The 13524-nt window shown below is 44.0% G+C and overlaps 1 protein-coding gene across 1 annotated transcript in view; it reads left to right on the plus strand.

The window, feature by feature from the left end:
- Positions 1-1864: 1864 nt before the first annotated feature.
- Positions 1865-13524, plus strand: part of LOC128850246 (microtubule-associated protein 1B-like) — a 133179-nt gene continuing 121519 nt past the window's right edge. The window contains 6 exon segments of the mRNA XM_054053239.1: positions 1865-1911; positions 1913-1954; positions 1956-2145; positions 2563-2658; positions 2660-2879; positions 6130-6231. Coding sequence (XP_053909214.1) covers positions 1865-1911; positions 1913-1954; positions 1956-2145; positions 2563-2658; positions 2660-2879; positions 6130-6231 — 697 coding nt within the window.

Raw genomic sequence — 13524 nt, forward strand, 5'->3', positions numbered from 1 at the left:
ATTGTAACAGTTCACCTTTTATCATACCATGTTCTAGCTGCATATTCTTTTACAGAGCAATATAAAATAGAGGACTACCTCAGCAGGCTATTTCAACTATAGCTGTATTACCTACCTGTATGTAAGCATTTTCTTCTTTGACACAATACATTCATTTTACCTTTTCAAATCCATAGGCAATTCTCCAGTTATGTATGTATGCATTTCTTCTTAAAATAAGAAAGTGCTAAAAAGCACATATATAATGCATTTTGTATACTGGCATGAATTTCTTGGAGTAATGCATTTAACCTGCTCTGCTTCTGAGGCAAGTAATTGTTTTACCTTTATGTCCAGGAACCACTACCAGTCTATTCTGCAACCAGTTAGCAAGTCCTCTTGGAAAGCCCCTTCCACACTCCAGAGACCATATGCTCTTGTTGGTGTTTCAAATAAAGGCATATCCCAAAGCTACGTATTGCAGTGGGAGAAGCCAGAAGCTGGCTTCCTCCAGTGGGCACCATGCGGTGAGTCTTGAGGGTATCTATAATTGGAATATAGACTATTAGGGCGGGGGTCATATAGGACATGGCCACGGAGGAGTGGACATTATTTCTAGGTAGACATCTACACTATCTCATGGAAACTGCCAGGCTCAGCAAAGAGACACCAGAGTCATAGATAAGCTCAGACAAATGGAGGTATTAGAAGAGTAACTTTGTACCCATGAATACCTCGCCAACTTTAGAATTGCTACTAGTTCTTCTGCATCTATGCCACTGCATTTGTTCTACTAGCAGTGTCAGATCTAGTGAAGAATGAGCACCGCCGCTCTTTATCACTGTGTCATCTCAGCCACCTGACCTGCCTGTAAAAATGCTTGTCCACAGTCTACAACCTTCAGTGTAACAGCAGCTCAGAAAAACAGTCTACTTTGGATGCAACATCCAAATACATCACACCATATTGGTCAAGGTTCTCAATGCTGTATTTATGCAGAGGAATTATTCATATTAAAAACACTAGGTGCTATAGGCAGCTATAACATTATATAATATTTACCAGCACCTACAACAATGGGGTTTCAATCTTTGTGGGTTCCTCTAGGTGAATAAGACATGTTAATTAGAATGAGTCCAGTGTGCCCCGAAACAAAGTACATATTCTATGAAAACAGAACTGATGCATTGGTTCATCCAGGCAACTACTCTGTTTCTGAGGAACAGGCAGGGGATTTGAGCAGTCAGTACTGGAGGGAGCTGCACACAGAGGAAGTGCCTTCACAGTCACAGACCAGAGGTTATCTTAAAAACCAGACTACAAAAGTTTATATCCTTTCCTAGGTCACAGTGAGATTTCTCCCACGTCACTTTAGCAATATTAACAAGACACCTAGTGTAAACCAGTGTCTCTGGCTTCTGTCAGTAAAGTGAGAGGAACATGTTAGAGAGGTTGATTTATCTCAGACTCCTCTAGCCCATTTTAGGGGAGGATAAAACGCTTTTAGGAGGTGATTGAATTTATCCCTTGAACAGGTCTCTGAGTATCAGGGAGCAGATGTCTAACTTTTATGCAGTAAACAAGAGGAATCGAGACTTTGCTTTAGTAACTAGATGTTTTCTGATACCACTGCTCCCTGGAATTGCTTGAGCCCAGTCAAAATTAGTTACCCAAAGCCCTTTGAACTTCTGCAGCTTTCAGAGTATGGGTTTTAGCAGCTTGTCCAGAAACAATGCTTTTCTGAGGTAAGTCATATATCCATGGGCCTTGAATATGTGCAGAAAGTCTGTTTGAAGCATCTTATTAAGTGAACTGCTTTCAAACAAAAAAAAAGAAAAGGTAACAAGAATATTTAAATTGCCAGTTGGAAAGGGGCAGGGGGAATATGGCTCAGATTTTCCTACAGTGCTATAGCAAGATGCAGGAGACTGGACTCGACCTTGGACAGTAGAGCTGCTTTCTTCATCCAGCATCAGGGGAGCCCTGATGCTGGCTTTCCCAGATGAGCTCACCAGGTCTGCCAGGGCATCACCTGTGGCTCCTCATGGCATGGCCACCATGCTTCGAGGTTGAGACTGTATGAGGGCCTCGGGGAGTGGGAGATGGTCAAGCCAGCAGAGCGAGGCCCTGGGGGAACAAGGGACATGGGATGACCAAACCAGCAGGGTAAGACAGCAGGAGGGCACTGGAGAAGGCTGTGTGTGTGAGGGAACTGGGACCTGCGCCGGCTGGAGCAGCGCAGGCAGAGGGGTCACGCACCAGGCTGGGGCGCACCCCTCGGCGGCCCCTCGGGGCAGTGTTCGCACCCCGCGTCCTTCTTGCTTCCGGGGGCCGCCGCGGAGAGGATTTGCTGTAGATGACATCAGCTGTGAATGCTGGAAAAGTGGCGGTGCGGAGATGCGCCGGCTCGTTTCGCTCCCTCCCCTCCCCCTCCCCCCCCCCCCTCCTCCTCCTCCTCCTCCTCCTCCTCCCTCCCCTCCCCTCCCCCCCCCCTCCTCCTCCCTCCCCTCCCCTCCCCCCTCCTCCTCCCTCCCCTCCCCTCCCCCTCCTCCCTCCCCTCCCCCCTCCTCCTCCCTTCCCCAGGTCCCTGCCTTGCACCGTCTCCGTATAAAAGCACCGCCGCCTCCCTAGCCGCCCTCATTTCTCGCCTACAGCGGAGCCGCTGTCGAGAAGTCTTTCTTCCCCCCAGCACCCCGGAGCTGCGGGGTGAAGCGGGGCGCCCATGATGGCCACCGCGGTGGTGGTGGACTCGGAGCCTTCCTGTAGCATCCCCAAACCCAACTCTTTCTCACTCAACCTCTCGCACCGCTTCCTGGACAGCAAATTTTACCTGCTGGTGGTCATCGGGGAGCTGGTGACCGAGGAGCACCTGCGGCGGGCTATCGCCGACATCGAGCGAGGTGAGGCGGTGGGAAACGGGGCCGCCAACAGCAAGGCCACAGCCTCCCTTAGAGCCGCCCCCCCCGCCTTCCTCTCGGAAGTGGCCGTAACGGGCCTCCTCGGCCCGGCGGTGCCCCGCGGAGGACAGCCAGCTGCTCCCCCTTTTCTTCCCATTCCGCGCGGGGCGAGTGGGGCGCTGCTCGGGCTCGACCGGCGGGGTGAGGGTGCCTGCCACCCTTTGCTCGTGGTCGAGGCCACACACGGCACAAGAGATATGAGCTGCGAAGTCATGGTCTCTGGTCTCTTCCTTTTATTTCACGAGGAGCAAGTCGTCCCGTGTGCTCGCACGCTCCTCCCTCCCCACTGGACTCGGAACCCCCTCGTCGGATGCGAGCGCCGGTGAGCCGCCCAAGGTAGTCAGCAGCTGCGGGCCGGGCCCCGTGCGGCGTCCGGAGGCTGCGGCTCCCTGCTGCAGCCTGCACAAAGATCCGCAGTCGGCCCGGCGAGTACCGCGCCCCGCTGTCTATCCCCAGGAGTGTCTGCGCCGCTGCTGGCAAAGGGGGCAACCCCCCTCAACCATTGTTGGGGGCGGAGGGGCTGCGGCTGGAACCGAGCGCTAGCAGCGCCGCCGAGTCCGTCTGCCCGGATACAGTGGGGGGTGGGCGTGGTGCAGTCCGCACTGCGGTCCCTACGGCAGCCCAAAGCGGACAAAGTGTCCGCGCCGCCGAAGAAACCCGCGCGTCTGGGGCTGTGGTGGCTGGGCTGCGGGGTGGTTGTTCGGCATTTCTATGAAACCAAACCAGCAGAATTCGGGGCGTTTTCCTTCTCAGTGGCAAAGACTCCCTGAGAAGGCATGCAGCTGTGCCTGTTGTGTCTAACTTTAGGCAACGACGCTCTTCATGGTTGGACTCGATGACGCTGGAGAACTTTTTTCAAGACCTAAGCTTCAGACGCATGCTTATATTTCCATAAAGGAAAAGATATGGGTAATAAGGCCATTGTTAGAAGGGAGAAAGAGACCTTGGAAAGGGGAATTGGTAGCAGCCTTACCATGTAGGTGTGGTTTAGCAGTCTAGCTAGGACCTCATTTATCTCTATTGTTTTCTCAACTACTGTTCTTTTAGTTGGCTATTTATCTTTTTTTTTTTTTATGACTGGTAAAGGACTGACTCATCATAGCTAACCAGCTTCATTCACCATAACCTGCTCATCTTTATTGCTGTCATTGTCTCCTAGGGAGAACTAATGAGGCAGATGCTTTGTCATTAGAACCTCTTCAGCATTCCACTTTCCTAATGCTATCTCATTTTGGGTTGTGTCAGAAAATTTGCTGCATTTAATTAAAATTATTAAAATTTATAGAGCAAATGGATGAAACATGCCCTCAAGACATTTGATGCTATCCTTCCTCTGCAGAACTGCTCTTTAGTGTCGTCTTGAAGCTTCTATTGTGCAGTTGCTGCTGCATAGCTCTGTTGCTGCTACCTCTTGCCACTAAGAATAATACCCACTTACAGTTCTGGATGTTCAGAGGGAATGCTTTGGCCTTTTTATCCATAATTTTTGATTAGAAGTTGCCTTGCTGCTCCTGGTGTCAAATGATCTGATTGGGATTTTGCCTGCTAGGAAAAAACCTTGATCAAATTTTGAGGTGTATTGTTCTGGATGAGTATGCTGGGAGTCTAAAGCTCTATCTGCATGAGACAAATATGGGCTTGACTAATCTTTCTCCATACTTGGAAAGTATGCTGTAGTCTGGAAAAATGGCTTCTTTCAATCTTTATTCTCAACAGAGCTTTAAATGCATTTAGGACTCTTTGACTCACTGATTTCTCTGGTACATCTCCAAAGTACCATCACTGAGAAATGTGGATTCGTGTGCTGAACTGCAGCACAACATGTCAAAGAAAACATCTGCTGATAACACATCAGTAGTGTGATGCTATGCAACCTGGTGGAATGCAGTCATTTCTTAATATATCATGAAGAGGGAATGGTGTGGCAAGCTGCATTTTCAATAATTGCATTTTGGATGTCACTTTGCTAGGGGGGCAATCCTCCAAACAAACCACTGTCCACCAAAAATGAAGGGAGTGAAGAGAAAGCTTCAAGATTTTTCCACTGATTTGGCAGATGCCAGTGTGCCCTGTCTGCTGTCTGAAGTCCTATGTCTAGTGGTATTGCACTCCTAAGTCTGCAGAAAGAAAGAAATGGCTCCAGTTAAGTCATACTTCCAGTAGTTACTTCCATGCTGTTAATGATATGTCATTGGATTGACCTTGAGTTTTAGTTCCAGAATTACCTCCATTCTATCCAAACCTGATTTGGTTATATAATGCGTTATACTACATACATGCATAAGTTTCGCATCCAGAATGCTGAATCATTGTTACAACCACCTAATTTCCCTTATTTAGATCATAACAATCATGCAGCTGCAGATTTGGGATATTCTATCCAAATCCCAACTTCAGCTTCTAGGACTACTGTATGTGTGGTATGTCTAGGCTTTTTGTATTTATTTCAGAGTTCTGTATTTTGAGCATCGTTTGGCTCAGCACACAGATTCTTGTCCCTTCTGCAAATTTGGATTCATGACAAAACCAGCTAAGGATAGATGATGGCAATAGCAGCACTGCTGAATCATAGTTAATATTGCTTAATTGACCTCTGGAAAGCTTGGGAGTCTCCCCACACAAGATTGTCGACAGAGACCAGAGAGCTGTTTATCTTCTAGCTTCTTGAAGTTCAGCACTCATTCATTCAACATACTTCAACTTTGATCAATGTCAGTTTACTAGTCATAGTTTTCATATGCATTGTACATACATGGTACTGTATAGTAAGAAACTATAAATTTGGCTACAGTGAGATTTCTTTTTTTCCTCTTGACAAATTTCAATTCTTAAATATATTTTTGCAAAATACACTTTATGATCATATATGTGCTAAGTGTCTCGCTTCCTGAGTAGCTGGGGGGCAAAATGGCTACTAGGATGTGGGGATCAGCAGTCCTGAAGCAGGGGCCTTAAAGGACGGTCACCCTTTGGAAAGGCAGATTTCCTCTTGCTTGTGACTGATCCCTGTACAGTGTGCCTCTGCTGAGCACTAAGCACTTTGCAAAGGATAACTGCATGGTTTGAAAGGAAGAGAGACTGGTTTTGGAATTTAGAAATATGCAAATAACATGAATGTAAATGGAGAAATAATGAATTAAAACTTCCAATGCTTATATATCAAGCTAGATGTGTTTTGCATTTTGATTTTTAGGAATTCATTCATGGGACATAAACTTGATTGAATGCAACTTGGATCAAGAACTGAACCTTTTTGTGTCTCGCCATTCAGCTCGATTCTCTCCTGAAATTAGAGGTGAGTTTTTGGAAGTATTTGACAAAATTGTTTTGTGTGTTTTTCTTAAAAGCAGAATTAATACATACACTTGGGTATTGAATGACCCACTTTCATATGCGATTCTTTACAATGAATACTTTTTTACTTCTGTTAAAATATGTCTTGAAATTATAATTTGTTTTAACTTTCTGACAACAGAATATGTCTGAAGCTTTAACATTATCAGTATTTTAGGTTGACTTCATGTGACTCCATGTGACTCCGTGATTACTTTGCCGGTAGATGTTAGTTTTGGGGTCCCATTAAAATTAAGTGAAATTGACTTTTTGACTGAACAGTTTGTTCATGTAGTGCCAATCTAGTAGTCCTGGAGACTGAAGCTGTCCCTCACTGTAGTAGGTAGAGCACATACAGAAAATAACTTGATAGAGCCAGAAATAGTCACAGCTGTTGTACAAGTGTGGCTCAAGCCCTATGTTTGTATCCAAAGGGCTTGGACTTTTCTCTTTCTTGGTATGGAAAAGTTGAGGGGTGAAGGGTCTACCTTGACTAACAGGAACTTTCTTTGGCTTATATGAAGAAATTAGAATTTTACAGAGCTCATGAGAGTAAGTCTTCTCTTCTGCTGACTTTTTTTCAAGCCTGTCCTTCCTTTAGAGAATTCATAAAATAAATTAAAAAAACACAACAATTTTGTGAAATGTACAATTTTATTCTGAGTGCATGGGAATCAAGTCTTTGGTAGTTTTCTAACATCTCATTACTTTAACACAAATACTGAATGAGCATGTGTGAAATTAATCTTGGTTTTCATATAAAAATATATACCCTTCTCCAATGAGTGTAGATTGCTTTCATTGGTGAAATTATTGTGGCCATGTGCACATTGACTAGTACAACCTAGTACTGAATGTTATAAATACCAGTTTCAGGAATGTCTCTTTATGGTGAAAAGGTCTATGAAATGTTGTATCATACTACTGCATCACATTCATAGTCAGTTGCTGCGCACTGTTAGGAAAGAGATCCTGACGTCTTGCCAGCATGACAGCATTGACCTGATGGTCTTTAATAATGTACCAAAATGTCTTATTGTGTAACTAATTCTTCCTCTTGTAGCATAGATTTGTATACAGACTTTGTATCTCCCCATATCTACAGAGTAAAACACTGTCAGATTTAAGAAAAAATGCACCTCTGATTCTTCCCCTGGTTTGTAAAACAGAACCAATACAAGAATACTCAGTGTGAAGATTTAAGATCAAGGCATCTAGTTCCTGAATTACATAGAAGTTAACTCAGATGTAGAATATGTATCTTTCATTTCAGTTTAAATGCCATGAAGCCAATTAAATTCTTAGTGACATAATTTGCCTTGTTATACAGAGAGTATTCTAATAAGTGAAATTAGCAGAATTTATCTTTAAGGAATGCAATATGCAGTGCATCTCACTCTTAACATGTATGAGGTCCAACAAAAATACCCCAAGACTGTGCCTGCAACTCCTTATTTAACAAATTAAGCAAATCAGCTATGCTCACCTTCCAAACAGTTCCCTTCTGAGCTGGCACATGGCTGCATCCGATGCTGCCCATGTCTAAAGCCATTCCACAGATCATCCTCTGAAAGGTTGTTGAGCATCTCTACCAGTTTGGCTTTCACTTCTACTGACAAAAAATGGGTTCTTTTGAGCACTGACTGGATCTTTGGGAAGAGGGAGCCAGGTCTGGCGAACAGGGTGGGGGCTGAAGTACAGGGATGTTATGAGCTAAAAACTGTTCCACAGATGAAGTGCTGCGGGCTGGTGCACAGTGACATTTTCTGATTGAGGGTAAGAAAACGTCTATCTGAACCCATGTCTACTTGCACTGAGTGAAGGGGTTGAGCTGAGTCCTGCCTCACTGTGACAGGTTAGAACATGTTCTATACCAATCTCTGTCTCTCCCCTCCCACTCTTGGTTCCCCAGCTATAGGGTTAGTCTTGGGACTGTTGTGTTATATATGTTTTAGTTTAAAAATTTAGGAAAAAAAATATTGTTCTTGTTTAGCAAAAGTTTTCCTGTCTGTCTAGGGTTTTTTTTTTCCCCGCATTTATGCATTGCATAAATTAAAATAAAGCAAATACTCTGCTTTCATATGATAAATGAAATAAGATTGTGCACCTCTTTTTCAGCAGAAAGATTATAGAATCCTCTAGGAATTGTAGTTTTTTCTTGTTTGTCTAGACTTGCCTTTTTAGTCTGTGATTGTTGAATTGCAGTTTAATTGCGTGTGACTGGAGTTCATCAACATCTCTATGACAAGCAGTAATGAATGTGTTTTTCAGCACTGTTCAATCTTTAAACAATAAACTGCCAAAATCTGTGTTGAAAGAATCAGAATCCCAAGGTTGGAAAAGACCTTTTGAGATCATGAAGTCCAACTGTACCTGTCCACTACTAAACCATATCCCTAAGCACTTCATCTACCCGTCTTTTAAATCCCTCCAGGGATGGGGATTCAACCACCTCCCTGGGCAGCCTCTGCCAGTGCTTGAGAAACCCTTTCTGTGAAGAAATTTTTCCTCATGTCCAATCTGAACCTGCCCCGGCACAGCTTGAAGCCATTCCCTCTCGTCCTGTCACCTATCACTTGGTAAAAGAGACCAACACCCACCTCTCTACAACCTCCTTTCAGGTAGTTGTAGACAGTGAAAAGGTGTCCCCTCAGCCTCCTCTTCTCCAGGCTAAACAACCCTAGTCCCCTGAGCTGCTCCTCATAAGACTTGTTCTCCAGTACCTTCTCTAGCTTTGTTGCCTTTCCCTGGACGTGCTCCAGGACCTCAACATTTTTATTGTAGTGAGGGGCCCAAAAGAGCATTAAGGGAGCCTGCAGCCAGGAAAGGATGAACATCCAGGAATAAAGCTAGCCCTCTTGACCAATTTAATTTTTCAAATTTTGTGGAAAAGCCCATTAAGAGCTTCAGAGTCCCACTGCACAGACCAGAGGACTATTTTATTCTCTGGGGTTCTATGTTCAGCCCACAGGAGTGGACTGAGGCAGTAAGTAATTTAATCCAGGTGACGGATTAAACAAGTTTGGAATTGTCTTGATAAATCCACTGCTGTGTTAATGCTTAAACACTTACTCTGTAATTAAGTTAATTTAAACTAAAAGAAAATTCTAGGCCAAGGAATCAGTTTCTTGCAGAGGATCTGGAAAAAACTTAAGACGTTTACTTTGTTTTGCAAGTTTCTACTTTTTTAGTTTTGCACAGGATTTTATAGATTTGCAGAGTTGATGTTCTTCTAACTTTCAGTCCATTCTGAACTTGATTCTTTTCACTGCTGATGTTGGACATAGATGCTGGCATCTATGAAATTACTGATATCCTCCTGTGCTTTTCAGGACTTCCGAAGTACTCGGGAGAGTTTTTAACATAGTGCCTGATACTTTCTAGGGATGTGGTAGGTAGTGGTGTGTTCAGCCCAGGGCAATATTTAGTCCTCCTTGTGTTGAGTTGTAGTCACAAAAAAGTGGGGTTGACTCCAAAAGCTTTTTTATTTATTTATTTTTTTATTTTGCGCTATCATTAGTGGAAATAGTGGTGCAAGGCAGCTTTTTGTAGAGCTACCCTGCCAGCATCAGATGAGATAGTACCTCTACCCAGGACAGTGCAGCCCCAGACTTCAGTCCTTGGGAACAAAATGATCACATCAGTGATGGGGTCTCTCAGAAGACCACTGGGAAAAATTATCTTCCTCATCACATCTTTAGCTTTGCAACAGCACTATGTTGGCAGGGCTCTACTGCCATGTTTCAGAGACAGCTTTGGTGTCTCTGCAAGGGCAACTTTTGTATGGATAAAGCGTAGATCAAAGATTTTATTCATCCAGATAAAGACATCCAAAACTATTTTTTGCTTTTTCCTCAATTTATTTTTTTTCTTCAGTTTATTTTAGAAGTTGTATCCTATTCCCTTCTGCTTTCCTAAAATGAGTGAAACACTAAGTTTTGATATTAGTGAAAGTTTTCAAGACTTACAGAGAAGCTTGTGTTCATCCTAGATGACACTTGCTCATCTTCCTTTCCTTGTTGCTGTTCCTCCTGCACTCTTCCTATATGTCACAGTAAGTCAAGGTGATTTAGTGGCAAAATGTCAGTACTCGCACTTCCAGACTTGCTCCCTTTCTTGGAACCACACTGCAGCTAACAACAAAGGAAGTTTTACTTTTTTAAAAGATGAGTTTAGAAAAGGCTATGGTCAGGGATGTCTTTGCTCCCAAATGATGTTTTGTAGTCATTTACTACTATTTCTGGCTTCCCTCTGCTATTAAATACATTGGAGGCTACTTATGCCACTACCAACTTTGTTTTTGGTCTTCCTTTTGAGTAGATTGCTGCCTCTCTGTCAATGATTTCTATTTTAATTTAGGCAATGATCAGGTTAGATTTAGACCAAAGTCCTTTCTGAAACCCACCAAATATTACTCTCTGTAATATTCTTCCACCAATTATTACACTATATTACTTGCAAAGATGGGACACTCTTGGAGAATATTGGTTCAATACTAGGCCAACTGTTTTTCATTAGATAGTCTATGTAACCTGGTTGTTGGCTAGGTGTGGAGGGCACAATAAATTTCATCAATAATTGCAAATAAAATATAAAATGTCTAAAATCAGCAGAGACAGAGCTTAAGTGGATCTACCTTTCTGTCTTGCCATAGTGTTATGACAACAATTATTGCTTTGTAAGTGGAGTTAACGGGACAGATATTTTCCACCAAGGTGACTATTTGTGATCAGATCACAAATTGGCTATGTAAAGCTTGTAATTGGGGTTGCTATAGCTGACAGCACAATAACAAACAGTTTTACAGCTGAATTTGATGCTTTTGCAGATTTTAGTATCAAAGGCTTAGACATGTAATATTCTCAACAAATATTTAAAGAAGCGTCGAGAGTTATTTTTTAAGATTCTGTGAACTAAGAGACATCACAGGAAAGAAAAAGGAAGTCTTGCAGCTCTGTTAATAATTTTTTCATCTCTGATGCCTTTTAAATTGTTATTATTTTCAGACAACACTTTTGTGTACTTTTCTGGTATAAAATTAATTTGTAATAATATTAATCAGGCTTAAAGCTAATTCCCAGCAGAGTTTCTACATAAAATTCAGCATCATATCAGAGAGTTACAACTACTTGATTTTAAAAAAAACCAAACACACAAGAGGAGCAATTTAAAAAAAACAAACCCTGACAAACTAACAACCCACATCATGTTTTCTTACCATTTCCATTTCTTGAAAATTGCCTGCCATGGAACTATTCTCACTCGTACTTTTTGCTGGTATATGGCATTCTCAATGCCCATACTCATTGTTATACAATAAAGGAGCATATGCTAAACCCAGTATCAATACTTCCCTACTGTTTTCAGGTCATATTACTTAATGTAATACATTCATTTCTGCCTTCACTCGTAATGGCCCAAGGCACCGAAGGCAAAGGCAGGGACTGGGAGATGAAAGAACGGTCCTCTGTAGGAGAGTGTCAGTTGCAAGACCATCTAAGGAACATGAAGGTGCACAAGTCCATGGGACCTGATGAGGTGCATCTGTGGGTCCTGAGGGAACTGGCAGGTGAAGTTGCTAAGCCACTGTCCATCATATTTGAGAAGTCGTGGCAGTGCAGTGAAGTCCCCACTGACTGGAAAAGGGGAAACATAACTCCTGTTTTTGAAAAAAGGAAAAGAGGGAGACCTGGGGAACTCCAGGCCGGTCAGTCTCAGCTCTGTGCTGGCAAGATCATGGAGCAGATCCTCCTTGAAATTCTGCTGAGGCATATGGAAAATAAGGAGGTGATTGGTGACAGCCAACATGGCTTCAGGGAGGGCAAATTGTACCTGACAAATTTGGTGGCCTTCTATGATGGGGCTACAGCACTGGTGGATAAGGGAAGAGCGACCGACATCATCTACCTGAACTTGTGCAAAGCATTCAACACTGTCCCACACCCCATTCTAGTCAATAAATTGGAGAGACATGGATTTGATGAATGGACCACTCAGTAGATAAGGAATTGGCTGCATGGTCACACTTAAAGGGTTGTGGTCAACAGCTCGATGTCCCAGTGGAGACTGGTGATGGAGTGGTGTTCCTCAGGGGTTGGTATTGGTACTGGTGTCGTTCAGTATCTTTGTCACAGACGTGAAGAATGGGATTGAGGGCACCCTTAGCAAGTTTGTGGATGACACCAAGCTGTGTGGTTGATGCACTGGAGGGGAAGGGATGCCATCCAGAGGGACCTGGACAGGCTGGAGAGGTGGGCCTGTGAGAGCCTTAGGAAGTTTGAGTGCAAGGTGGACCACCTGGGTTGGGGCAATCCCAAGCACAATTACAGACTGGGCAGAGAATGGAGTGAGGGCATCCCTAAAAAGGACTTAGGTGTTTTGGATGAGAAGCTCAACATGAACTGACAATGGATGCTTGCAGGCCAGAAGGCCAACTATATCCTAGGCTGCATCAAAAGAAGCATGGTGTCATGTTCCAATCCACAAACTACACGCTTGTGTCTGGGCCTTCTTTTGACCTGTACAGTTAAAGAAGGTGGTTTGAATATCTGTGTGAGGACCTGGAGACCAGCAAGGTCACTCTCGGGGTGAAATCAAGAGAGCAAATTTTATTCTGGCTACGACCAAACTAAACAGACCAAAACCTCTGGTACACAGCGGAGATATGGAGGTGCAACTTCCCAAAGTTGCAGAAACAGATTTCAATTTGGTCAGATTACAATCTGATCCTTGAACACAGCCAAGGTCACTCGGATTCAATCTGACACACACCGATACCAGGCACACCCCACATGGCTGCGTGCAAGTTCTCTTATAAGGCCAGTCCGTGGCCCATTGGCACATGGGGGGGGGGGGGTCATGCTATGTGTGTGCAGAAGCTACTTTGGGAGGGTCTGGCCTTCCAGGGCAGGCAGGTGGGTGAGTGTGTGGCAGGAGGGAGGGGGCAGCACCAGCCACTGCATCTCCTCCTCCATAGCAGTCGGATCAAGACCATGAGCTTGGCTGGGGAAGGGGGGAGTGGTGCTTACTCTTGCACCTCCCCTCCTGTTGAACCCAATGCCATAGACTAGGCCCTCAGACAATACAAATGTTTAAGGCAGACAGAACAATAAAGTTGGTCTTTACATGTGGCCCGCAGGGCAATTCTTCTCTACTCTGCTCTGGTGAGACTCTACCAGTTGTGAGTCCACCAGCTGACTATTGTGTCCAGTTGTGCAATCCTCAACATAAGAAGGATATTGAACTGTTAGAATGG

Source organism: Cuculus canorus, chromosome W, assembly GCF_017976375.1.
Source record: "Cuculus canorus isolate bCucCan1 chromosome W, bCucCan1.pri, whole genome shotgun sequence".
NCBI classification, from domain to species: Eukaryota; Metazoa; Chordata; class Aves; order Cuculiformes; family Cuculidae; genus Cuculus; species Cuculus canorus.